General features: G+C 38.7%; 1 protein-coding gene across 6 annotated transcripts in view; it reads right to left on the bottom strand.

Moving 5' to 3' along the window:
• Positions 1-10,919: 10,919 nt before the first annotated feature.
• LOC126175747 (formin-like protein) overlaps positions 10,920-27,920 on the bottom strand; it is a 479,943-nt gene continuing 462,942 nt past the window's right edge. For 3 of the 6 annotated variants that reach the window (XM_049922701.1, XM_049922704.1, XM_049922707.1), the window contains 2 exons: positions 18,848-18,964; positions 10,926-13,031 (listed from right to left, as the gene is read on the bottom strand). In XM_049922701.1, coding sequence (XP_049778658.1) covers positions 12,819-13,031; positions 18,848-18,964 — 330 coding nt within the window. In that variant the 3' untranslated portion in view covers positions 10,926-12,818. Of the gene's footprint in view, positions 13,032-18,847; positions 18,965-27,920 lie in introns of all 6 variants that reach the window. The other 3 variants (XM_049922703.1, XM_049922702.1, XM_049922705.1) reach the window with 3 other exon arrangements.

The raw sequence follows: 27,920 nt of genomic DNA, 5'->3' as shown, positions 1-27,920 counted from the left end.
AAAGGCGCTACAGTCTGGAACCGCGCGGCCGCTACGGTCGCAGGTTCGAATCCTGCCTCGGGCATGGATGTGTGTGATGTCCTTAGGTTAGTTAGGTTTAAGTAGTTCTAAGTTCTAGGGGACTGATGACCTTAGAAGTTAAGTCCCATAGTGCTCAGAGCCATTTGAACTAGTTTGTGTTTTTTCTTATTTATATGAAGAATCACATCTTTTTTATGTTGAGATAGTACGTGGGAGATCTTTAAGTAGTTGAGTCAACTAGGACTAGAGATGAAAGGTGTCTAGCTTGTAGACACTTGCTGTATTTTGCTGTACCCACACAATGCCAGTAATATTTCCTGCCATTATGTATCGTATTTCATCAAGCACCTGTTACAGGATTGTCCAGAGTAACTTGGATAAATCATCACATATATGGTACTGTGAACAACAGGGTACCAGTCAGCTCATAAAGAGTTGGAAGCAAATTGCAATAATATGGTCAAAACAACATTTACTTTTAAGTGGTAATGGCAGCTTCTGTTCAGTTTTTTAGCATCAGTACACAAAGTGACAATGTGAACTTAAAGAGACAGTTGTCATTTCTTTTTATTGTATGAGAGCTACAACAGAAAGAAAGAGATTTGCATTTGCCAGTTAAAATAAATAAAATTTCCTATTATTTGAAAACTATCCACACTTGGTACAGGTCTGCTGCTAGCCACAATGAAATATAAAATTTTTAAAAACTGCCCTTTAATATCACTCCTATTGTCCATCTACTTAAAATGCTTCAAAATTGGACAACAACTGGGCACAACATTTGGAAAAGCTGGTGATAATTGATGCTGCTCAAAATGTTAACAATACATGGCTGCCTTATGGTACTATATTACCAGCAGGTTTAACCTGCTTTCTGTAAAACCAACTGAGCACTTATTGTCTACAAAGAATGTGCCCAGAAAAGAAAACTCGCCAAGAGTGGGGTTACCCTGAGGGAAGATCTGACGCGCGAAAGACTAAAAGTTTTGAACACTGCGATCACACAGTTCGGCCTTCAAAATGTATGGACCCAGGATGGCAGGATCGTAGTTAAGACGGAAGGAGGGAGGAAAACGGTGACGAACATGTCCGAACTGAAAGACTGAGCGAAATCTCGTGAGACACGAAGTCTCATATTGTACTCTGTCTAATATAAGTTAATTTTTATTCTTTTTTTTTTTCATTTTTTTTACATAAATATTGCTTCGTTATTTCTATAAGTACCATAAGTACTCTATTTAAAATCAGTCAATTGTTTCACATAAATATTGCTTCTTTATTTGTCTATCATAAGTGCTCATGCATATTCATATTGTCAGTCAAACGAGAATTAACATTCTCCATCAACAGGAATCTCCTAAAGACCGCCTTTCTATATCTGTTATTTTCATCCTCGTCACTACCACTACTACTACTATTATCTTTTTCGTAACCACTACTGCCATTTTCCATCTTTCTTTTTGCTCCGATACCTCCAGCTTGTCTTTCACCTTTAGCCCACAGACGCTTGAGTCAGTCACGACCTTGGACACACCTGTAAATATGTCTTCCCCCGCGAAATCCAGCTTTTGTCCCTCTTCCAGCCAGGAGGTAGACGGAGCGCGCTCGGTCCTACAGGCGGCCACAATAGGACGGACCACTTCCGGCGGCGGGCTCTTTGTGGCCCACGCGAACGCTCAGTCGCTAACGGCTCACTTCGATGAGTTCTGTGACCTGTTCTGCCAATCGCTGTTCCATGTTATCCTCGTCTCTGAAACTTGGTTGAAACCAAACATTTCTTCCGACGCTATCCGAATCACTGGTTACTCTCTCCTAAGGGCAGATCGTGAAACACGACACGGAGGTGGTGTGGGTGCCTATGTTCGCTCTGATCTCAGACCTACTGTACTATGCACATCGGATGCAAAGGGCGAAGGAGAAGCAGAGTTCTTGTTTTTCGAAATAAATACATCAAATCAGAAACTGCTAATTGGAGTAATCTATAAACCTCCAAACGTCGGTGCTATGTCCTCCTTTCAGTCTGCCCTGTCCTCGCTCGTGACACTGTATGAACACATAATCATTATGGGCGACACAAACATCGACTTACAGTTAAAATCTCCCTCTGCAGAAAAACTAAAGAGACTGTTCCACTCCAATGATATGAGTTTAACACCGCTGGACCCAACTCATCACACGCCACACAGCCGTACACTCATAGATATAATAGCAACAAAGCGACCAGATAAAATAATTCGTGCCAATCAGACATCCGCTCCAGGACTCTCTGCTCACGACATGATATTCTTAAATTACTCAGTGCATACTACCAAAGAAAAATCTCACCTGGTAACCTACAGAAACCTAAAAAATTTTAACCATGACACTCTTCAAAAGGATTGCTCAGACATCCCTTGGCATGATATAAGCAATGAACCGACTTTAGACGGAAAAATTCGGGAATTATGTCGCAAAATTATTGCACTGTATGATAAACATGCTCCTCAACGCACTGTCAAGGTAAAGAGAGCTCCCGCTCCGTGGCTCACCACTGCATTACGCCAGTTAATGAATAAACGTGATGCTGCACATAGGGCCTTCAAGCGTAACCCAACTCCCGAGGCGTACGAAGCTTATAGGAAACTCCGAAATAGAACCAAGCAAAGCGTGAGGAATGCCAAAATCAGACATGCCCGCTCTGTCATATGCGGTATAACAAAACCTGCTGCACTGTGGAAAAAGCTGCGCAGTTTCGGTATAGGGAAGCTAAGATCTGACGCTGTTTATCAAACGTCTGCAGAAGAATTCAACAATTTCTTCTCAACAGCTGTAAACTGCCACGCAGCAACAAATTACCAGCCCCAAAATATCAATCTCTCGAGAGACTAGTTTTTCCTAAAACATGTAACTACCGGCACAGTACACAAGGCAATTATGAGAATCTCTTCAGAGGCAGTAGGAAATGATGGAGTGAGCATTGGCATGATTAAGAACGTCGTAGACACTATTACTCCAGTTATCACAGACATCTTCAACCTGTCTCTTGTCAGTAGTACATATCCTACTGAGTGGAAGCAAAGTTTAGTTCAACCTATACCCAAGACTGACAACCCTAAGTCGCCAGGTGACTACAGGCCTATCAGCATACTACCTGCAATATCTAAAGCCCTAGAATACATCGTCCATGAACAGCTGACGGATTACCTCAAAACTCATAACATCCACAACAAATATCAGTCAGGCTTTCGAAAGCACCATAGTACAGCAACTGCATTAATCAAAGTAACCGATGACATTAAACATGCTATGGACAGACGTGAAGCTACCATCCTAACACTGCTTGACTTTAGCAAGGCTTTTGATACAGTTGACTTTGATATATTACTAATTAAAATGAAACAGCTGAACTTCTCATACAGCGTTATACACTGGTTCGACAGCTACCTCAAAAACAGAAGTCAACAAGTCATTTGTGAGTCGGAAAAGTCATCATGGAAAAACGTGCGCTCTGGAGTTCCCCAAGGCTCCGTCCTTGGTCCATTACTCTTCTCACTGTACATAAATGATATTTCTTCAGTGATTCACTCCTGCAACTACCATCTATATGCCGACGACATCCAACTGTACATAAGTGCAAGCCCCAAGAACATTGCTGACGCAGTAGCGAGTATGAACGCAGATCTTTGCTCTGTTTCTCGATGGGCACAGAACCTAGGTCTGAAACTAAACCCCAAGAAATCCCAGGTCATACTTATATCTCATCCAAAGTTAATCAGTCGGTACTTTCGCGAAACAGTCCCTCAAATACTCCTCATTGGTACCCAACTACCATACCAAAAAACAGTAAAAGACCTTGGAATAATCTTGGATGAACACCTAAACTGGGAAGAACAAACAGTCACAGCTTGCCGGAAATCGCTCTCCTCCCTACATGCAGTTCAAAAATTTAGAAAAATATTTCCAACCCATGTTAAACAAAAATTAGTCCAAACACTAGTCTTGCCTAATCTTTACTACTGTGATGTAGTTCAACACGGCACAAATAGTGAAAATTCGAGATGCCTCGAGCTAGTGATGAATGCTTGCGTTAGATACATATGCAGTATACGGTTGTATGATCATATCAGTCCTTCATACTCCCAGCTAGGTTGGATACGCCCACATAAGGCACGCGATCTCCACACGATGTGCTTACTTCATCGATTTCTTAGCAACTGGTGCCCCCAATACTTATCTTCTCACATTAAACACCTATCATCATTCCACAACCGCAATACCAGATCAGATACGTCTAGCATCTTGGCTGTACCTTTACATAACACAAAATCTTTCTCTGTGTCATTCTCCATCTCAGCCATACGACTATGGAATGCGCTCCCCTGTGATCTGCGTCTTATCCAGAACCACTTAACATTCAAGAGGGAACTCAAGACTTACATATTAGGGACTGTATAGCCACCATTGTCGTGCCCCTCTCATCTTTTTCTTTTTCCTCTCCATCATAGCTTCGAATTTTACCATCCTATTTCTCTTCCTCTAACCTATCTACCTCTTCTATATCTCTTTCACCCCATTCTATCGTCTTATGTCTCTGCTTGATGAGAATAACTCACAAGCTGCAAGAATATAACGAGAAAATTCCAACTAGCAATAGGACTGACATTCATAAAAGAAAAAATATGTTTACTTTCCTATACATAGTCATTACTATTATTATTATTCTTGATTATTATAATTATTTTTCTGATTGTTATAATTATCATTGTACTACTTTTATAATCTCTAATTTTTTTCTGTAACATTAATACTGTATAACATGTTATATGTCCTTAATGTTCTGTAGAAACTGAAATTTGTTGAATCTGAGTATGCCTGGTTAGGTGTAAGAGAGGGCCTGAAGGCCCTAATCTTGCCAGGTAAAATAAATGCATAAATAAATAAATAAAGGTAGTCGAAGAACAATTTTAAAAAGGCTTCTGAAAGCTTCGTACATTTCCCCACCATCTAAGGGCATCACAAAGCTGTTGAAAACAACTTCAAGCTATCAAAAGCTTTCCAGAGTACAATATAAAAGGCTGTGTCATAGGAAAAATAAGTCAATACAGGACAAGTGACACTCCGGAGTCAAGAACTTGCAAAGTTTAGAAGTAAAGTTTGGAAAGAACGAAGAATTACTCAAGGAGGCCTGTATGATAGAGATTTTAGACTCATGCAATACAGGCAACCAAGAACATTATAAAACTGAGACGTTCTGTCATTAGAGCCAGTTGGTTTATCACGAAAATATGGCAGAAGGTCTCCAAATATACCCTATCAATAACTGATAAAGAAAACTGTTGTGGGTAAAAGTATACGATGATAAAAGCAAAACCATTCCAGCAAACATGGGCCCACAAACGAGCCATTTGCGAGATAGCTGTGGGCGTGTTATTATAATCTGCCACTGACTTCAGCATGGGACATTCACCTAGTAAGTACAGGTGTACCTGAACATAAACTTTTCTATTCATTCCACATCAAACTGAGCTCAAATTTTACTTCGCCTCATGGTTGGGGAAGTGGTATATGCATGACGGGGAACTGGCATATTTTGCTGCTGATCAAAGAAGACATCTAATATGCCAATATGGTCCAGGATGGATATTTCAAGCAAGGCCTGTACCTTGGCGTCTAAAATCACAAGCCTCAATCCTCTGGATGTTGTTCTTTAGGGTCACCTCAAAAGTGGATGTTCTAAGGACTGAAACAGTGAATTGTATCTCAGGCTATTTGAAAGAATTCACAATTCAGTTCATGAGAGGACAACATGTGGAACACCTACTTCAAAAGCTATGAGTGTACCATAAATAAAAACATGTAATGTGCTAAAGCAATATTGTATTTCTTATTAATGCAGGCCAAGGTAAAACTGGAGCACAATCAGATGAAGATTTAATCAAAAAGTTTATATTCCAAATACATCTGTAGCAATAGGGATATTATTTCATTATGAAATCAGTGGTGACTCTTAATTACACATCTCACAAATTAGCAAGTTGTGACAGTCACAAAAAAAAGTCTTCAGTGATCCATGTAAACATTTATGTTGTTATAACTCCAGTCTTGAATCACAATGTTTATTTTTGATCAGGCAGTTAGTTTCAGTTGGTAATGACCATCTTAAGATCTGAGTAGAAACATGTTATACACTAGACTCTCGCTAATCCGGCCATTCCTGGCACATATTGATGCCGGATTAGTGAAAGTGCCAGGTTATTGAGTGTCTGAAATTTATTATATTCATTTATTTTTGTTTTTGATTTATTTTGAAAACACAGGGGGTAAAGTGTATTGTGCTTTATTAAACCAAAGAATACAATTTTAAAACATAGAGGATATACTTTATTAAAGCCAAAAATACATTAATTTCCAAAGAAAACTTAGTCCTTAAGTGTACAATATACTGTACATAATTATACAGTTTTATCACTTACTATGAAACATGGCCGTAATTTTTAACTGTCGCGGTGATGATATGCAACGGTAGCATGCTTTATCATGCAACTGCTTTACAAGCATTACGTCGGTACTGCATGCATCTGGTTGCTGCATAATGTACTCCAGGAAGACTTTGGCAGCTTCAGCAGCAGCACTGTCAGAAATCTTCATGCTCTCTCCTCCTATGTCCTCTTCTTCATCACTTTCATCATTACTTTCTTGCATGCTTTTCATTATTTCTTCGTCTGTTACATAAAGTTTGGTCCATATCACAGTTTTCCTTTTTCTGCCACTTAGTATCATCATCATCAATTTCTTCTCCTCCTGGAAGGTTGTGGAACACGTCAGTGTACAAATTAATTGATAATTCCGAATTGAATGGCTTATTGTTGTCGCTCACTACTGGATCCTACTCGGCATCAATGGATGGCCACAATTTTCTCCAGCTCTTCATTACAGTAGTGCTCTCCACTGTATCCCATGCTTCTGTTGCTTGGAAAACAACATTAGTTATGTTAATTGCTTTCCACACTTTCAGCATAGTCTTGATAGCATCATTTTCACTTTCGTTCAGCAAGGAGACAAGACGTGAATGTCAACAGTGGCGTTTAGTTGATTCCAAAATCTCCTGGTCCATGGGCTTAATTAGGGCTGTCACATTGGGTGGGAGAAAGATTGCTACAGCACCATCAGACTATAGAGAAACATCTGAAGGATGACTGGGAGCATTGTCAATTATAAGGATAGCTCCCAGTGGAAGCCTTTTCTTCTTTCTGCTGATACAAATGTTTCCTGGAACCACCGAGAGAATATTTGTCTGTCCATCCACGCTTTCTTCTGAGCACAATACTGCACCGGTAGAGTATTTATGTCAATGTGTTTAAAACAACATGGATGTTTGCATTACAACACACCATTAATGTTACGCGCTGTTTCTGTTGCTTGTAACCACGAGGTTCCTTCTCTTTGTTGGTAGCTAATGTTTTTGAAGAAAGCATCTTGTAAGATCCTGTTTCATCAACATTATACAAGGCATCAGCAGTTAAAACTTTTTCCTCTATTATCTCCCATACCTTGCTTACAAATTCATCAGCATCCGTATCATTAGCTGAGCAACTTTCCCCCAGTGACTGTCAGCTGCCAACGCCATGTCGTTTGTTGAATGCAACTGCTTTTTCCTTTATACTCGGGCCATTGACTGGAATTCCTTTACTGTGTTGTTGTATGAACCATCTATAAATAGCTACATCCAGTTCCTCATACCCTCTGTTTTCCGTAACTCACAATTCATTTGTGTTGAGTACTGTCGAATAACATCTTTCTTTCTGATGTCATAAATAGTTGCTCGTCCAACACTGAACTCAGCAGTAATGCCTTTCTGTGAAGAACCTTGATTTAACTTGTCTAAAATTTCGTGTTTCTATTTTAAGTCTAGCGTATTGTGTTTCCTTTTAGAAGACATGATTCCAAACTGTAAAGAAAGCTACAATTTCAAATCCCGTATATAAAGCATTGTTTAACTAAGCATTTTTGTGCACGATAATTCATTGCGCATGTGTTTTTTGGATGTGTGCTGGATTACTGAGGGCCACATTAGTGAGAATCTAGTGCATTACACATCACATCATTACATGTGATGGCACATGTCAAAATCATTAGCCATTTTGCTTTTGTCAAACAAATATAACTGTGGTATGTAAAGAGCACCACTGAGGTGTATATACTGCACATGAAGAGAGAGATCAGATTAAATTTTCATTCCACAGACCCAAAAAATGAGACAATTCTCATGGATGTGGAACATGTTATAACTGTGTCTCTCTTCATGTGCAGTATGTTCGCTTCTATGGTGCTCTTTACATACCGCAGAATTATTTTACATAGCTGAAATGATTAGTAATGGCTTGGTATGTATAACGCAACATGTTTCTACTCAGGCCTGGAGATGGTCATTACCAACCAAAATTAATTATCCAATTACAAATAAAAGTTACAATCCAAGACTGGAATTACAAAAAGCAAACATCTTGCAGAGGACTTCTATGAGAACAGATGGCAATGGAAATATTTTTTTGTCCGTAAGGCTTGCAGCATGAACTTAAGCGAAATACTTCATTTTATATGAAGTCAATCTATTAGCTGCAATGTAATTTTTATTTGCTTATATTTAGAGATTTCTGTTTGCCTGTTTTGGTTTTCAAAGCCATTATCAAGTGCACCTCTGGGTATTGTGAATAGTGGGTCTTATTTACACCTTACTTGTAATCAATAACGTCAGTTTTATAAATTATATTTTTGCATACATCTAGGTGGGGTTAACGATCATATGGCATCCAGGGGCCAACTGTGAACTGTCTGTTATGAATTAATACTATTATAATCATGTAGTTTTATAACACACAATTTTTCCTGATAACTGTTTGAATGTTGGGATCCTTAGATGACATATGTTTACAAATTTTTCATCTCTGGGGGCAGCAATGGTGTGTTTGTTACATAGACATTACTGTTGAAGCATTTTTGTATATCTGTTATCTGTGAAGTCATACACACATGATCCTTTCTTATAGTTGAAAATATCAATAAAATTTTCTAACTAAGGCTTGTGTTTCACATTAGTTTGTTCACCGAGTAGGTCATTTGGCGAAATTTCTCGTGTGTGTGTGTGTGTGTGTGTGTGTGTGTGTGTGTGTGTGTGTGTGTGTGTGCGCGTGTGTGCGCGCGTGTGCGCGCGTGTGTGTGCGTGTGTGTGTGTGTGTGTGTGTGTGTGTGTGTCCAATTCTTCCAAAATACAGTATAACCCCCTTTTACTGTTCCTGGAATTAACATTTTTCCCCACTGTTCACAACATTTTTTATTGCTCCCGTCAAATTTCATATGTCCACAATGTTACATCACACCTGATTTTGCGTCAACGTACTTATAATTTTCCCGCAATTTATGCTTTATGAATGAATGTTCATGGAGAGAAAAAACTGACATAAAATAAAATGGTGATGGCCACCAAACAGTGTTTACAAACATTATGTGGTTAAGTTCCGTGACACCATGGTGCTGTACTTAGTGGACTTAAACCAGTAAATGTGTAAAAGTTAGAACAATTCATGCCGTATCTCCTGCTGCGTCCAATCTCTACTCTGCTTGGTGGCTGATAGGAGTAACTAGGTTCATACAAATAAAGGAATCATTACCAATCACAACCATTTCCAAACTGTTTCTACAGTGCATCTTCAGATTTGTGATTGTTGTAATCATTGTCATACCTCTTTTGAATCATATTTAGTGTGTTTCATCTTTTGGCCACTTGTAGTGGTAGTTGACACCTTCATTCAGTTTGCGTTGCTCAAATGTTTTTGGTTTAAACACAGCACAAATCACATATATTCTCATGCTGAGCGAAATATGTTTCAAGGATTTATTCTTGTTGTTAACTGCGATATTTATGTATGTATTCTTTGTTCTGTTACACAAAAACAATGTGAGCGATAGTTTGCATGTGTGTAGTTTTCTACATACCTGTAACTGAGGAAGCACAGTACCGATAACCTCAAAAATACGACTACCGTTCAACAGATGCAGAACAACACACAAAATGCTTATGTAAATATTTGCATTTGATATCAAGAAAAAATTCTCAAAATGCTTTGTGCTAAGTATGAAAAAATATGTTACTGATGCAGTGTTTTATTATTCAAATAATGAATGACAGCCGCAGGCATTCCAGAAACATCGATAATGACTTATGAAACTGAGTCAAGTGTTTCTGCTTCCCAGTTATCAGTTCCCATTATATTAGCAGTTTTTATTAAATAATAAACCATTACTAGATAATAAACAAGTCTCTGGCATGAGTACTTTGATGCCTATATGTGCACATAAATAAAGTGTGAAAATAGAAGGGGGGGGGGGGGGGGGTGTTATCCTACACTTGACATTTACAGCTTAAAACATTATTTCCCACATTTTACACCATTTTTTTCTGAAGTCTGCAGTGTTTTCAATGTGTTTGGCTTTGTGGTTTTCATTTTTAAGATGTAAGTACAAAGTTGTTCAATTGCTTTCACATGCTTTCATATGTTCTTTGATCCTAATGTTGCTGTTCCTTTCCATTTTTCCACTGTAGGATTTGTTACAGTTTTCAAAAGAAATTTTGTACACTCCCGAATTTGAAAATTCTGAGATTTTGGCTTTTCCTGACTGAATTCGTGTTTTCAGAGTGAGGGTCATGCAAAATGCAATTTTTACATTTGTCTTATGTATTACATAAAACACTGTTTAAAATGTTTAGCAACTTAAAATGACTTACAAAAGCTGTAAAAATAAGACTAGACAACAGCTCACAGTGGCCCCCCGATGCCATATCATCGTCAACACCACCTACATGGAAGTAGAAATGTAATTTATAAAAGTGATGTTACTGATCATAAGTCAGATGTAAATAAGATCCACGATTCTCAACACTTATAGGTGCACCTGAATAAGGCATTTTCAGCCAAAACGAGCAAGCTTCTTGGGTAGAAATCTCTAAATACAAGCAAACAAAGATTACATTGCAACTACTGGAATTGGCCTATCAATAGAAATGTTTTTTACTTCTTTTAATTATGATACAACCTGTGGATTTGGAACATAATCACTTATGCATGAACATTTTGTACCTTGTCTTTTTATTAACTTATGTAACTTAAGGACCTCAGTTTTGAAAATGGCCCAATAGCTTACACTTGAGTATATTTTATGAGGCTGTACTATGAATATGACACCAAATATGTTCCTCTTCATATTCTGATATATTACAGGAACACCCAAAGAATTTATTGTATAAAGTCTTTAATACAAAACAGTCTTCAAAAATACTGTATTACATAGAACATTGTTTAAAATTTTTAACAACTTAAAAAAGTCCATTTATTTTTTCACTTACAAAAGCTGTAAAAATAAGACTCAACCAGGCTTTTAAACACACTGTTTATAAAATACAATACAAATTTTATATAAATATTATACATATTTGTTTGTATTTGGTAAAAGAAAAAAGAAACATCACATTACGCAATCGTCATTGAAATACAAACGCCTTCATGTGCCTGTACAATATTTACAAAATATATTCACAATATTAACAATGTTTATATTTATAAAAATCACAGTGTAAGAATTATATATTTATATAAATAATCTGTTACTATACAAAGATCACCACTGATTTATTCTTGGTTTGTGTTCCCATTTATACTGAAAGTTTTGAAAAGGAGGGGAAGGGGTTGGTACAAAAATCTTTTCTTTCAAAAAGCAAGTCAGACTACTTCAAACAGATCTTAATAAAATTATTCTAATTCTTGTGCATCGTCTCACTGTAAGAGTGTTTTCATTTTACTATTTCTCCCTAAATGCTGAAGAGTCATTTTTGAGATATCAAAATTTTATTTTGGGAAGAAAAATTAAAATAATTAAAATGCTGTTACTTGTGAAATCCATAGGCCATAACATAGGCCATAACTGAGGCCATATTTTAACATACTTTTTGCAGTAGTTCTGACCAAATCATAAATACTACACTTCATGGCATTAACATGCCAAATTTCCAAAACTGAACAAGGATTAAAGAATAAGTGTGTATATGATATTCCAACTGCAGAACACTGCCTAGTTTGCCACTTCCACTAGTCAGTGTAAGCTGACAGTGTTTGTTGGTCTTTCCACTTACACCAGTGCTGCTTATCAACAATTTCCAAGAAAATTATTTTGGAAACACAAACAGTTGCACAATTTGCGTTACTTGCTGCTGCTATTAATAGAAGTGGTGGTGGTGGTAGTATAGTGGAGTCCTTTTCAAAACCTCCATTATTTCTCACTCTTTGTATTTGATACAATTCAGCAATATAACAAAACTGTTTTGTTTTCATGGTAAGAAGTATCACTACAGAAAGTACTTTCACTAAGTTAAAGACACTATTACTTTGGTAACTTACTATCAAGCTGTTTCTCTGAAATAAAGAAAATGACAAAAATGAAAGAAGGTGGTACAGAAAATGACAATAGGAACAGCCTGGACTGGATTACTTTGCATCACTTCTGTGATAAATGGAATGGTGCTGTTGCTAAACATGCTGTCAAACTTTTCTCCAAGCACTCACAAGACCTACAAGCACCTAATACTGGCCTTTGTACATATTTTCTACATAAAGTTAAGAAAGAATGGAATGCTTTTTAACTACTAAGCCTTGTAAGAATTTCTTGAGATGAGAAATAGTGTACACTTCACATTGGGTAAATATGTAAAGAAAGAGAAATAAATGTAGTCATTAATTTCATTCAGACCACATGTCAGTCATTATACATCACAGTTCTAGTTCCTCCATTGTCCTCGATAACCGGTTATTGTCAATTCGCCTCCGCTGACTTCGTCGAACAGCATCAGCCCTTCTGTACGGTTCAGATTTTAGACCCAAAAGAATGTCTTCCAGGGCACCATTGTACACTTCATCCTGCTGCAGTAACTTCTTCTCTTGGACCAAGCGCGTCTTGCACTTCAGCTCATTAATCACAGCCTCCTGTCAGGACACACCAGGTTCAAGTGTTGTTTCCTGTGGGATGTATTTGTGAGAAAATGAAACTTGGCCCAATGTGGAAGCATTTAGGGATCTTCTGAAGTATTTTACTATCACGTACAGTGCATGACATTTACTTCCTGTTCCCATGACTGACTTCACAATACAAGCGTGGCATAATGCAACTGCAGTGCAAAATTCAAAACATTGCTTATGTATGGGACCTCAAGTGTTTACAAAAAGGGTAATTCACGCCAATTAGTGCTAACATTTACTGCATTGTACCCAAATAACTACGATTCCACCATTAGTGATATCTTCCCACAGGCCCAAGTTTCATTTATCGAAACACAACTAACAAAACTTGACATGCTCATGCAAATGAATCACACATAAAACCAAAATTTTTCATTTATTGTCTTACTGAAGCAAGAAGTTATTGCTTGTCTGTATAAAGCAGTCTACTGAAAAAAGGCAATGCAGTGCAAAAACAAAACAACTAAGTAGCACTAATGCAAAAGTCATTTATCTCAAACCTAGCTACCAACAGACACATTATTCTGCAAGAGAAAGGTAGACTGGAGAAATCAGACAAAACACAACAACAACAACAACAAAATTAAAACACGAGACAAAGAAATCTTATTACACATAAGAATATTAGACCACTATCTAGGACTGTGACAGCAATGCATACTACGCTACCACTATGTTAGTATCAAATTTTGGAAAGGGCTTTAGTAACATAAATGCATATATACATACAGCAGTTAGTATTAGCCCACACTCCTTGTGACAACAAACACAGTGTTTGAGAATCACCAGTCTTATTCTTTGCTCCTTATAGCTCCACAGCCACACACACAGATTACAGCTGCAGGAAGTGTGCACTACAAAAGAGCATGGAGAAAACACACGAGACGAGTACCTACACAAAAGCATCCTCTTAAGTGATTCAACTGCTCCAGATAGCAACTGGACGGCCATATAAAATGAAGAAAGAATTGGTGGGAAATCAGCAGTGAGCTCGCTTTCGCAGTACTAACAGATGGCACCAGTCTCAGGATCTTACGTATAAGATTAATCATTTCAAGCTAAACTAGTGCGCAATTACAGTTGTCAACAGTGTTGAAACTTTTAAAAATGAGTTTACATTTAGACTCATGGCTACATGTGTATTTAAGAGCTCAAACCTGATGGTTTGAAGGATTTTAATATTGAAACATAAAAACATCTCAACATTCTCTTTTTATTACTTAGACAAATGCAGTCCTCTGCATTGGTTATGTACTACCAACACAGAGAACTTTACATTTGTAATATGCAAATATTCCCTTGCACCTAACCCTCAGACATAACTATAACCTCACTGCTATGTGAGGCGCACACGCACACGCGCACGCATGCAGTAGTGAAGTTCCTGCTTATTTTTGTTACCCACTGTGATAAAAGCCTGCGAAACGGTCAGCAAGTTTAATTGTACAGTTTGGCATCCAGTGAGAGCCGATCGTAACAATTACTTTGATGTTCACAATCAGGAGCATCTGTGACACAATAAATTGCGCAACAAGAATACACCACATTTGAGAAACCCAATATGAAACAGTCGTGAAAAATTATTATTTTTATGATCTGACTAGCTGCACAGGAATAAAATCACATTAATATCAAATTAAGCAAAACTTCAGCTGGCTGCTTCCAATTAACAAGATATACTGATCTTCCCCTTCTTTGAAAACAAGTTTGTGGTGTGTTCCTATTCATTTATCATCACAGACTTCTTGTGTACATCTGGTTGGCATTTGCATCACTCTGTCCATTGGTCCCTGTTGCCTTTCAACAACATAATATTAACACATTAATTACAATAATGCTTTTGCTCTTACAATAATAATTTAGCATTATTTATTGTTTTCTTCCTCTATAAAATTGACTTTTTGCTATTTATAGGAATGAGATCATTTTGACCTTGTGTCATATCCAGTCACTGACTGCCACTTAATGACAAGTGGTTAAGTTGTACTCCCCATTTCAGTTCCATTTCCTTTTTGCTGAAACCACATGCCACATATACAGGTTTATGAAATCTCATTAGATCAGTCTATGCTTTCCGTTTTCACACATCGTGAACTATGTCCATATTTCTACATATACTTATTTTTTTAGCCCCGATAATGAAGTTCTCTAAGTGTTAACAGTTCATGTGCTTCTATCAAAAAAAATCTCTCTCTCTCTCTCTCTCTCTCTCTCTCTCTCTCTCTCTCTCTCTCTCTCTCTCTCTCCCAATCTCTCTCTCTCTCTCTTGGTTTGGCAGTTTCAAGCAAAGACATTGTGCCTTTTAGAAACCTTTTCAGTGACAGATTAATTGCTCGATAATTAATGCAATTTATGTATTTAAGTGAAATATACTGTAATCAACATTTTATTACAAATGTTCACAAGGAATTTCTTTCAGAAGTTGGCAGTATCTTATTCCACATAGAATAAGAGATGGAACATGTAAATTTCTCAACAGTCATTTTAATAACTAAAATGCAGAAGGAAATAATGAATGGCCTTTGGCCATCTTCAGTCCAAATCCTGGTTTGATACAGTCTTGATGCTAGTCTGTTCTGCACCTTATCCATCACATTACATTACCAAACTGATTATTCTTTGATGCCTCAAGTGTGTCCTGTCAACAGATCCCTTCTTTTAGTCAAGGTGTACAACAAATTTCTTCTCTCCTCATTTTGGTTCAGCACTCTGTCATCACATATCGAAACAACCCATCCAATCTTCGGCATTCTTCTATAGCAACTCAGTCTCTTATTCACTTCAAAGTGATGCAGTTTGAAAACCAAGAATTTATTATGCTTGCCACTGCAAGAGACCGAGGTCTCACTCTTCTCATCTGTATTATTTACCAGAATGTTTCACTCCTGAACATAGGTACATTCCACACACATACACACACTCTTTCTGAAAAGCCTTCCTAAGTTGAAAATTTATAATGTTCTCTTTTTTTCAGAAACACTTCTCTTATTATTGCCACTCTGCATTACCCTCTCTACTTTAACCATCTTCAGTCATTTTATTTAACCATCTTCAGTCATTTTACTCCCTGAATAGTAAAACTGATCTTCTTCTACTTTTAGTGTCTCATTCCCTAACTTAATTGAAAGATATGAACTATGAATTTCACAAGCAAAGCATACCTTCATGAAGATGATGTAGTTTATGTCATTTTAATGTGATTGGCTAGACAAAAGAATCTACTCACTAGTGCTCCTTCCGGCAGAAGGATTGAAGGGGAAGGAAGAGAGGTGAAGGAAAAGGACTGAAGAGGTTTAGGAAAAGGGGTAGAGTTCATGAAAGTCACCCAGAGCCAAGGGTCACAGGAGAAGGAATGACTGATTGTTGTGGACTGCACCTGACGCAATTCGAAAACCTGAAAGTCTTGTCTGGTGCTGTCTCCAACAATCAGTCTTTCCTTCTCATCCCGTCCAGTAAGTCTCCCCTGACCTGCGATCCTGGGCAACTCTTCCAAAATATACCCCTTTTCCTAAACTCCTCTTCCTTCCCCTTTAACCCTCCTGCCGGAAGGAGCAGCCACTGGCTCCGAAAGCTTGCTTAAGTACGACCTCCTTTTATGTGTATGTTCTCCTACCGCTGCTTGGTGAGTAGATTTTTTTATCTATTCAATCACACTATATTGTCAAAAACTGATTATTTTGGTGTTATAGTTTATGTTATTTGAATGTTTAGTTTCAGCCTAATTCACACCTATTTTATCATCATCCAATTTCAATGCTTAGGACAACATTTAAAAGGTAAAAACTAATACAAATAATATATAAATAATGCAGAAAAATTATTCTAATGCCTAGCAGGCTTTGTGACCTCATCAAATTTGAGAGCTAATTAATGTGTAACCTCTTTTCTTGAAGCTTTGCCCACCACATAGCATGCCACCGTAATATCTGCCTTTTACATCATTATCTTCTATCAAAAATTTTCTGTTATGCTGAGAGTGAAAGTTTTCGGTTTTTGCATTAACATTTTATTTTCCAGACAAGAATATTTGCTTGCATCCTTGCACTGTTAACAGATAGTACAGATTTTTAATATTAATCTGCAATTTGAAAACTGGTAAAGTTTGTGGGTATGATGAAAACAAGCAGAGACAGGTAATTAAAAAAAAAAGAAGACTGTAGCTGTACTCCTAAAACTCGTGCCAATTAGGATGATTAAATGTGAATATTTAGCTAAATTCAACATTTGTGCAGTCAAAATGATCACTTTGCTGCTATCATCTATTTTTTTAAATTATTATTTTGTTGATTACTGTAGAATCAGGTTTCAATTTGGTCTCCAATTTAGAAATGTTGCATCCAAAGTCACATCACCAATAAATTACTGTCTCTCACACAATGATTATGTTCTGTGGTGGAAAACATATTCAGCACTTTCACATTTGTGATGCTTCATCATTAAAGCCAATAAAATTGTTTGGAAAATCTCTTTGGAGTAGTCTTTTAAAGGAGCATGTGAAGAAAATGACATTTGCTGAATGTTCTAATGAATATTAATCTCAATTTAACCTCACCAATAAACTTATTCCAAAACACGTTTTTAAAAAACATGGTGAAGCTTAATTATTTGAATTAAATCTGGAAATGTTAGAAGTACACATATAGTGAGAGTGGCAGAAATATTGGATGGACAATAAAGAAATAAGACCTGTGTGAAGAGAGAGCCTACCAACATGCGAAGTGGTTGAGATTACACTTTTAATTTCCTCTTTAAGTAATATGCCTGACAATGCACTAGCAAGATGTGTTAGAGGGTACATACAAATTATGGCAACTCATCTGATAACAAACAACATCTGTCTTACATGAGCACCGAAGTTCGTTGGCAGTCCACCCAAAAGCTTGCACCACAACACTGTTACGAGTTCCAATACACCTCCTTTTATCATATGAACTATATTAGTTTGTAGCTTTAGTAGCTGAAAATACTTTTTATTTTGCAATCAGAATAATTAACAGTTTAAGTTAAGGACTAGCAAGCTACCCAGCTGCCACCTAACATATCCTAGATGTGGTACTGGTGAATCAGATGATGGATAATATAAGGGAGCATCAAATGAAAATAAGACAGATGGAAAAAATTAAGTAACTGTTCATTATTTCAAAAGTAATTTCCATACCTATTAATACATTGATCCTACTGAGAGACATGACAGTCAGTTGCCTTCATGAAAAAATGTGCATAGTTGCCTACAGAATCACAATTGCACGATTATACCAAGGTGCGCGCCTCTTCTTCCAGGCCCTAAAGGAAGACATTTTTCGCCATCAATTTGCACACCTGGGTACAGGCATGGTTCGCGGGCAGTCAAACATTTTTCCGTGAAGGTATTGACTGTCTTGTCTCAGTGGAATTCATTTATTAACAGTTATAGTGATTACTTCTGAAATAATTAACAGTTCACTTACTTTTCTTCCCATCTGCCTCATTTTGATTTGGGTGCCGCTTACAGTTTTACTAAATTAAAAGTGCATGCACTCCACACATTAAGATAACAGGTGAAAGGGAGAGGGGGAGTGAAAGTGACCATTTTGACAATGGTGGACAATAATAAGCTGCATGTGGATCTGACCTAAGATTGTCAGAAAGTGCCACACCCTCTATCCTTGCAGGGGGGGGGGGGGGGTGCCTTTTTGACAAATAGTGCACTACCCCATTTCTACATTTTATACAAATTTCAATAATGTTTTACAAAATACAAGCTGAAAATAATATAAAATCCAAACTACAGTGCAACAACCTACCTGCTGCTTTTTCTGATTTAATTTATTGCGCTTAGCTACCTCTTCTGGTGGTCTGTTCAAAGCTTCCAGTGCTGCCTGCTCAAGCCTACGTCTCTGCTCATTCTCCTGGTCAGCAATCTGAAAGATTAGTCATCAATACCATAAGAAATTAATGAAAAATAAATTTTACAACTCTCACCAGGTGTATCTGGGAACTACAGGAGGTTCTGTAAGTAATGTAAAATTCCCCCCCCCCCCCCCCCCGCCTAAACGAATTTTCATTGGGGGTGGGGGTGAGAAAAAGAAAATGGAATTTGTTGTGGGAAATCGTGGAATATTCCTGCTCGATCCCCTATAGTTTCATGAAGTTGCAATACTAGATAGTACTGTAAGTAGTCTTCAAAATGGCATCTGTAACAGAGGTGCGCTCCAAACAGAGAGCTGTCATTGAGCATCTTTTGGTGGAAAAACAAAGCATAGCAGATATTTGTAGGCACCTGCAGAGTGTCTATGAAGAACTGGCAGTGAACAAAAGCATGAGGAGTTGTTGGGTGAGGAGATTGTCATCACTGCAACAAGGTCACACAAACCTGTCCGATTTCCAGTGTGCCGGCCGATCACACTCAGCTGTGACTCCTGCAATCTTGAAATATGAGGACACACTCATTTGAGGTGATAGATGGATCACAATCAAAAACCCCACTGCACAATTGAACGTTTCTGTTGGTTGTGCTGACACATTCGCCCATCAGTTGGGATACTCAAAGGTGAATGCACACTGGGTTCCTCACTGCCTAACAGAAGACAAAGAACAATGACTCTGTGCAGAACTGCTTGCACATTACAAGGCTGATCATGACAATTTTTCGCCAAACATAATCACACGCAATGGAACATGGGTTCATCACTTCAGACCGGCCAGCTGGTCGCTGATGGCCGAGCGGTTCTAGGTGCTTCAGTCTGGAACCGCGCAACCGCTACAGTCGCAGGTTGGAATCCTGCCTCAGACATGGATGTGTGTGATGTCCTTAGGTTAGTTAGGTTTAAGTACTTCTAAGTTCTAGGGGGCTGATGAACTGAGATGTTAAGTCCCATAATGCTCAGAGCTATTTGAACCATTTTTGAACTTCAGACCGGAAACAAATCAACAATCCATGGAGAGCCACCACACAGACTCTCCTCCAAAGAAGAAGCTCAGAACCATACCCTCAGCTGGTAAGGTTACAGCAATAATCTTTTGGGACTCTAAAAAGGTTATTCTGTTTGATATCCTCCATCATGGTGCAACACTCAGCTCTGAAGTGTATTGTGCTAACCTGAGGAAACTGAAGAACTGACTTCTGCATGTTCATCACAACAAAAAATGTAAAGAAACTACTTCTCCATGATAACACAAGGCATCACACAAGTCTGCACATCTGGGAGAGCTCACAAAACTTCATTGGGCTGTTCTTCCTAGTCCACCCTACTGCTTGGATCTCACACCTTCTGACTTCCACATGTTTGACCCAATTAAGGATGCACTCCATGGAAAGCAGTATTCGGATGTTGGGGAGATTACTGATGCAGCAACATGTTGACTACGACATCGCCCAGTAGAGTGGTACCATGCGGACATACAGGCCCTCCCAGTAAGGTGGTTTAAGGCCACTGCATTGAATGGAAATTATGTTGAACATGAACCATGGACCTTGCCGTTGGTGGGGAGGCTTGCGTGCCTCAGCGATACAGATGGCTGTACCGTAGGTACAACCACAACGGAAAGGTATCTGTTGAGAGGCCAGACAAACGTGTGGTTCCTGAAGAGGGGCAGCAGCCTTTTCAGTAGTTGCAAGGGCAACAGTCTGGATGATTGACTGATCTGGCCTTGTAACAATAACCAAAATGGCATTGCTGTGCTGGTACTGCGAACGGCTGAAAGCAAGGGGAAACTACGGCCGTAATTTTTCCCGAGGGCATGCAGCTTTACTGTATGATTAAATGATGATGGCGTCCTCTTGGGTAAAATATTCCGGAGGTAAAATAGTCCCCCATTCGGATCTCCGGGCGGGGGCTATTCAAGAGGATGTCGTTATCAGGAGAAAGAAAACTGGCGTCCTACGGATCGGAGCGTGGAATGTCAGATCCCTTAATCGGGCAGGTAGGTTAGAAAATTTAAAAAGGGAAATGGATAGGTTAAAGTTAGATATAGTGGGAATTAGTGAAGTTCGGTGGCAGGAGGAACAAGACTTCTGGTCAGGTGACTACAGGGTTATAAACACAAAGTCAAATAGGGGTAATGCAGGAGTAGGTTTAATAATGAATAGGAGAATAGGAATGCGGGTAAGCTACTACAAACAGCATAGTGAACGCATTATTGTGGCCAAGATAGACACGAAGCCCACGCCTACTACAGTAGTACAAGTTTATATGCCAACTAGCTCTGCAGATGACGAAGAAATTGAAGAAATGTATGATGAAATAAAAGAAATTATTCAGATAGTGAAGGGAGACGAAAATTTAATAGTCATGGGTGACTGGAATTCGAGTGTAGGAAAAGGGAGAGAAGGAGACGTAGTAGGTGAATATGGATTGGGGCTAAGAAATGAAAGAGGAAGCCGCCTGGTAGAATTTTGCACAGAGCACAACTTAATTATAGCTAATACTTGGTTTAAGAATCATGATAGAAGGTTGTACACATGGAAGAACCCTGGAGATACTAAAAGGTTATCAGATAGATTATATAATGGTAAGACAGAGATTTAGGAACGAGGTTTTAAATTGTAAGACATTTCCAGGGGCAGATGTGGACTCTGACCACAATCTATTGGTTATGACCTGTAGATTAAAACTGAAGAAACTGCAAAAAGGTGGGATTTTAAGGAGATGGGACCTGGATAAACTGAAAGAACCAGAGGTTGTACAGAGTTTTAGGGAGAGCATAAGGGAACAATTCACAGGAATGGGGGAAAGAAATACAGTAGAAGAAGAATGGGTAGCTTTGAGGGATGAAGTAGTGAAGGCAGCAGAGGATCAAGTAGGTAAAAAGATCAGGGCTCTTAGAAATCCTTGGGTAACAGAAGAAATATTGAATTTAATTGATGAAAGTATAAAAATGCAGTTAATGAAGCAGGCAAAAAGGAATACAAACGTCTCAAAAATGAGATCGACAGGAAGTGCAAAATGGCTAAGCAGGGATGGTTAGAGGACAAATGTAAGGATGTAGAGGCGTATTTCACGAGGGGTAAGATAGATACTGCCTACAGGAAAATTAAAGAGACCTTTGGAGATAAGAGAACCACTTGTATGAACATCAAGAGCTCAGATGGAAACCCAGTTCTAAGCAAGGAAGGGAAAGCTGAAAGGTGGAAGGAGTATATAGAGGGTCTATACAAAGGCGATGTACTTGAGGACAATATTATGGAAATGGAAGAGGATGTAGATGAAGATGAAATGGGAGATACGATACTGCGTGAAGAGTTTGACAGAGCACTGAAAGACCTGAGTCGATACAAGGCCCCCGGAGTAGACAACATTCCAGTGGAACTACTGACGGCCTTGGGACCATCTGGTGAGCAAGATGTATGAAACAGGCGAAATACCTTCAGACTTCAAGAAGAATATAATAATTCCAATCCCAAAGAAAGCAGGTGTTGACAGATGTGAAAATTACCGAACAATCAATTTAATAAGCCACAGCTGCAAAATACTAACACGAATTCTTTACAGACGAATGGAAAAACTAGTAGAAGCCGACCTCGGGGAAGATCAGTTTGGATTCCGTAGAAATACTGGAACACGTGAGGCAATACTGACCTTACGACTTATCTTAGAAGAAAGATTAAGGAAAGGCAAACCTACGTTTCTAGCATTTGTAGACTTAGAGAAAGCTTTTGACAATGTTGACTGGAACACTCTCTTTCAAATTCTAAAGGTGGCAGGGATAAAATACAGGGAGCGAAAGGCTATTTACAATTTGTACAGAAACCAGATGGCAGTTATAAGAGTCGAGGGACATGAAAGGGAAGCAGTGGTTGGGAAGGAAATAAGACAGGGTTGTAGCCTCTCCCCAATGTTATTCAATCTGTATATTGAGCAAGCAGTAAAGGAAACAAAAGAAAAATTCGGAGTAGGTATTAAAATCCATGGAGAAGAAATAAAAACCTTGAGGTTTGCCGATGACATTGTAATTCTGTCAGAGACAGCAAAGAACCTGGAAGAGCAGTTGAACGGAATGGACAGTGTCTTGAAAGGAGGATATAAGATGAACATCAACAAAAGCAAAACGAGGATAATGGAATGTAGTCGAATTAAGTCGGGTGATGCTGAGGGAATTAGATTAGGAAATGAGACAAAGTAGTAAAGGAGTTTTGCTATTTGGGGAGCAAAATAACTGATGATGGTCGAAGTAGAGAGGATATAAAATGTAGACTGGCAATGGCAAGGAAAGCGTTTCTGAAGAAGAGAAATTTGTTAACATTGAGTATAGATTTAAGTGTCAGGAAGTCATTTCTGAAAGTATTTGAATGGAGTGTAGCCATGTATGGAAGTGAAACATGGACGGTAAATAGTTCGGACAAGAAAAGAATAGAAGCTTTCGAAATGTGGTGCTACAGAAGAATGCTGAAGATTAGATGGGTAGATCACATAACTAATGAGGAAGTATTGAATAGGATTGGGGAGAAGAGAAGTTTGTGGCACAACTTGACCAGAAGAAGGGATCGGTTGGTAGGAAATGTTCTGAGGCATCAAGGGATCACCAATTTAATATTGGAGGGCAGCGTGGAGAGTAAAAATCGTAGGGGGAGACCAAGAGATGAATACACTAAGCAGATTCAGAAGGATGTAGGTTGCAGTAGGTACTGGGAGATGAAGAAGCTTGCACAGGATAGAGTAGCATGGAGAGCTGCATCAAACCAGTCTCAGGACCGAAGACCACAACAACAACAATAGGATTTTGTAGCCAAAAAAGAGGGAAATAATATATTTTATAGCCAAAAAAGAGGGAAATAATATACTGTATTGGAATCACCCCCCCCCCCCCCCCCACACACACACACACACAAACTTTCTGAGGAAACAAGTGTAGTGTTGCTTTACTTATTGAACACCCCTTTTAATAAACATCACTTTTTTTTCAGATGCCATTAAAACAAATTAAAATTAAATTTTTCTTAAAATAAGTACCTACTGACTTGGCTTTCATGCACAGTTCCCATTTACATTCTCGTATATAAGGTATGAATTGTAGGACGGAGTGGTCCAATAAAATTCCTTGGAGGTAACTGTTACAACAAAAAGTCTTACACAGAATTACTGCACAAAAACAATGCGTTGGGGGTTTCTTATACTAAAAAATCATACCACACTAAGCAGACAGGAAAAATGGAGAGGAAGTTTACTGGCAGTATATAACATCTATGTACTTTAGTTACAAATTTTACTGAATGACTGCTGGAATATGAAAGGGAACAGCAGTTTCTTCTATCTACAGCATTCCAGTAGAGAAACTGATCTCAAACTGATTATTGCTTCTCGAGATGTTCCTAATACCACTTCAAGAAGTTCATGTACGATTTCTGAGGATTTACATAAAACATTCATAACAACTACAGCCACCTGGTACAAATCTAGCAACAAGACATTGGTGCATTTGCTTACTAGGTTATAGGGGAAAATGAAAGAAATTCGAACTCTACAAAAGCACTCAAAAATATGTAGCATGTCTATTCTGTAGTTGGTCTCATTTATATTTGCACTGTGTCTGGCCAGTATTCTGCTAACAAAACTAAAAAGTCAACTTGCTCCTACTAAAGCCGATTGTACATTTTTCCATCTTCACTTGCAGTTAATCTGAATCCAAATTTTGGCCGTTCAAGTTCAGTTCTGTATGTTACAATGACTGTACCCTGGCTTTGGGATGCATATCACAACTGATTGTGGTACATGTCATTACTCCCTGAGCGGCAAGAAGATACTAGAATGAGCTATTCTGCACCAACAGTAACTGCATCACAGTATTTTAATATCTGGGGCTGTTGCACTGCTCTCTGCTTTGTGTTTTATGGTTTGGTTTTGTCCTAATTCCATTTGATGTTGCGAGTCTGTAGTAGTCTTATATTATTCAAGGGTGTGGTAAATTGTTCATTTTTTTTCTCCTCAGATTAGGATCTTCCTGTATTAGTATAAACTCATGGCTTATTTTGGTATGTCTGATTCTGAGACAGTGTGAGGCAACACCTTCCCTCCTTGACACAGCGAAGTCTGTAAGACCTTGTTGGTGCATTTGATGGTCCGTAATTTATTGGAATGTGGAAGAGCTTGTCACTTGTCATTCCATTTCTTCAGGATGCAATGTGAAATGTGTGTCCACCTTCATTGCTTCTTTGGCTAGTTTGCTACCCATCTCATTACTTGGAATGCTGACAGGACTCCATGTCCAGAGAAAAATGATGGATATCCCGGTATTGCGGAGATCGTACAGTTGGTCATGGATGGCAGGGACAATGGATGTTTTGGATAGCACTTTTCTATTGTTTCAAAGCATTCAAGGAGTAGCTGCATGTAATGAAATTAAGTTGACAAAATCATCATGTTTCGTAGCACTCTATTGATAGCTATTAATTCTGCAGTATAAATACTGCATACTTATGGTACAAAGTGTCATTTACAATTCAGTTTGTGTACTTGTGCACAGACAACATTTTCAATATATTTGAAACTGCCTAGGTAAAGAAGATTAAAATGTGGGTATCCTTAGATGACTGAATAAAATTCTCTGCTATAAAAATTGTGCATTACAATGAGGTCTTTGGTGTTCGTCTTTACTGCTTGTTGGGGAATATACCATGAAGGCATTTGCAAGTGCCAGTACTGCATTCAGGTAATCAGAGGAAGTTCTCACCAGAGATCTTCCAGTCTTAATGCTGTTGGCTGTCCCACAATGAGGTTCATGAGTAAGTGGGTTGCTGAATTGTGGAATAAAATACGATGACAGTAATGATTTGACATTTGATTAATCGTGATTGCATAGTTAAATACATTTTGTTAGTGTCATATTTTCAGTGGTAGTATTCCTGTTGTCCAAGAATGCTACTGACTGGGCTCATTCAAAAAGCTACAGTTGCAAATGACTCCCCTGTGGTTGACAGGATCTAACATTTCTAGGACACACAGTGCTGCTGCCACATAAACAATGCATCCCAAGCCCAAACAGGATAAAATGAGCATTTTATAAAATGTTAACATAACATCTACATCTACATCCATACTCCGCAAGCCACCTGACTGTGTGTGGCGGAGGGTACCCTGAGTACCTCTATCGGTTCTCCCTTCTATTCCAGTCTCATATTGTTCGTGGAAAGAAGAATTGTCGGTATGCTTCTGTGTGAGCTCTAATCTCTCTGAATTTATCCTCATGGTCTCTTTGCGAGATATACGTAGGAGGGAGCAATATACTGCTTGACTCTTCGCTGAAGGTATGTTCTCGAAATTTCAACAAAAGCCCGTTCCGAGCTACTGAACGTCTCTCCTGCAGAGTCTTCCACTGGAGTTTATCTATCATCTCCGTAACGCTTGCGCGATTACTAAATGATCCTGTAGCGAAGCGCGCTGCTCTCCATTGGATCTTCTCTATCTCTTCGATCAACCCTGTCTGGTACGGATCCCACACTGCTGAGCAGTATTCAACCAGTGGGCGAACAAACGTACTGTAACCTACTTCCTTTGTTTTCGGATTGCATTTCCTTAGGATTCTTCCAATGAATCTCTGTCTGGCATCTGCTTTACCGACGATCAACTTTATATGATCATTCCATTTTAAATCACTCCTAATGCGTACTCGCAGATAATTTATGGGATTAACTGCTTCCAGTTGCTGACCTGCTATTATGTAGCTAAATGATAAAGGATCTTTCTTTCTATGTATACGCAGCACATTACACTTGTCTACACTGAGATTCAATTGCCATTCCCTGCACCATGCGTCAATTCGCTGCAGATCCTCCTGCATTTGAGTACAATTTTCCATTGTTACAACCTCTCGATACACCACAGCATCATCTGCAAAAAGCCTCAGTGAACTTCCGATGTCATCCACAAGGTCGTTTATGTATATTGTGAATAGCAACGGTCCTATGACACTCCCCTGCGGCACACCTGAAATCACTCTTACTTCGGATGACTTCTCTCCATTGAGAATGACATGCTGCGTTCTGTTATCTAGGAACTCTTCAATCCAATCACACAATTGGCCTGATAGTCCATATGCTCTTACTTTGTTCATTAAACGACTGTGGGGAATTGTATCGAACGCCTTGCGGAAGTCGAGAAACACGGCATCTACCTGTGAACCCGTGTCTATGGCCCTGTGAGTCTCGTGGACGAATAGCGCGAGCTGGGTTTCACATGACCGTCTTTTTCGAAACCCATGCTGATTCCTACAGAGTAGATTTCTAGCCTCCAGGAAAGTCATTATACTCTAACATAATATGTTTTCCAAAATTCTACAACTGATCGACGTTAGAGACATAGGTCTATAGTTCTGCACATCTGTTCAACGTCCCTTCTTGAAAACGGGGATGACCTGTGCCCTTTTCTAATCCTTTGAAACGCTACGCTCTTCTAGAGACCTACGTTACACCGCTGCAAGAAGGAGGCAAGTTCCTTCGCGTACTCTGTGTAAAATCGAACTGGTATCCCATCAGGTCCCACGGCCTTTCCTCTTTTGAGTGATTTTAATTGTTTCTCTATCCCTCTGTCGTCTATTTCAATATCTACCATTTTGCCATCTGTGCGACAATCTAGAGAAGGAACTACAGTGCAGTCTTCCTCTGTGAAACAGCTTTGGAAAAAGACATTTAGTATTTCGGCCTTTAGTCTGTCATCCTCTGTTTCAGTACCATTTTGGTCACAGAGCGTCTGGACATTTTGTTTTGATCCACCTACTGCTTTGACATAAGACCAAAATTTCTTAGGATTTTCTGCCAAGTCAGTACATAGAACTTTACTTTCGAATTCATTGAACGCCTCTCGCATAGCCCTCCTCACACTACATTTCGCTTCGCGTAATTTTTGTTTGTCTGCAAGGCTTTGGCTATTTTTATGTTTGCTGTGG

Source organism: Schistocerca cancellata, chromosome 3, assembly GCF_023864275.1.
Source record: "Schistocerca cancellata isolate TAMUIC-IGC-003103 chromosome 3, iqSchCanc2.1, whole genome shotgun sequence".
Taxonomy (NCBI): Eukaryota; Metazoa; Arthropoda; class Insecta; order Orthoptera; family Acrididae; genus Schistocerca; species Schistocerca cancellata.
This window is presented reverse-complemented; position numbering and strand designations above follow the sequence as displayed.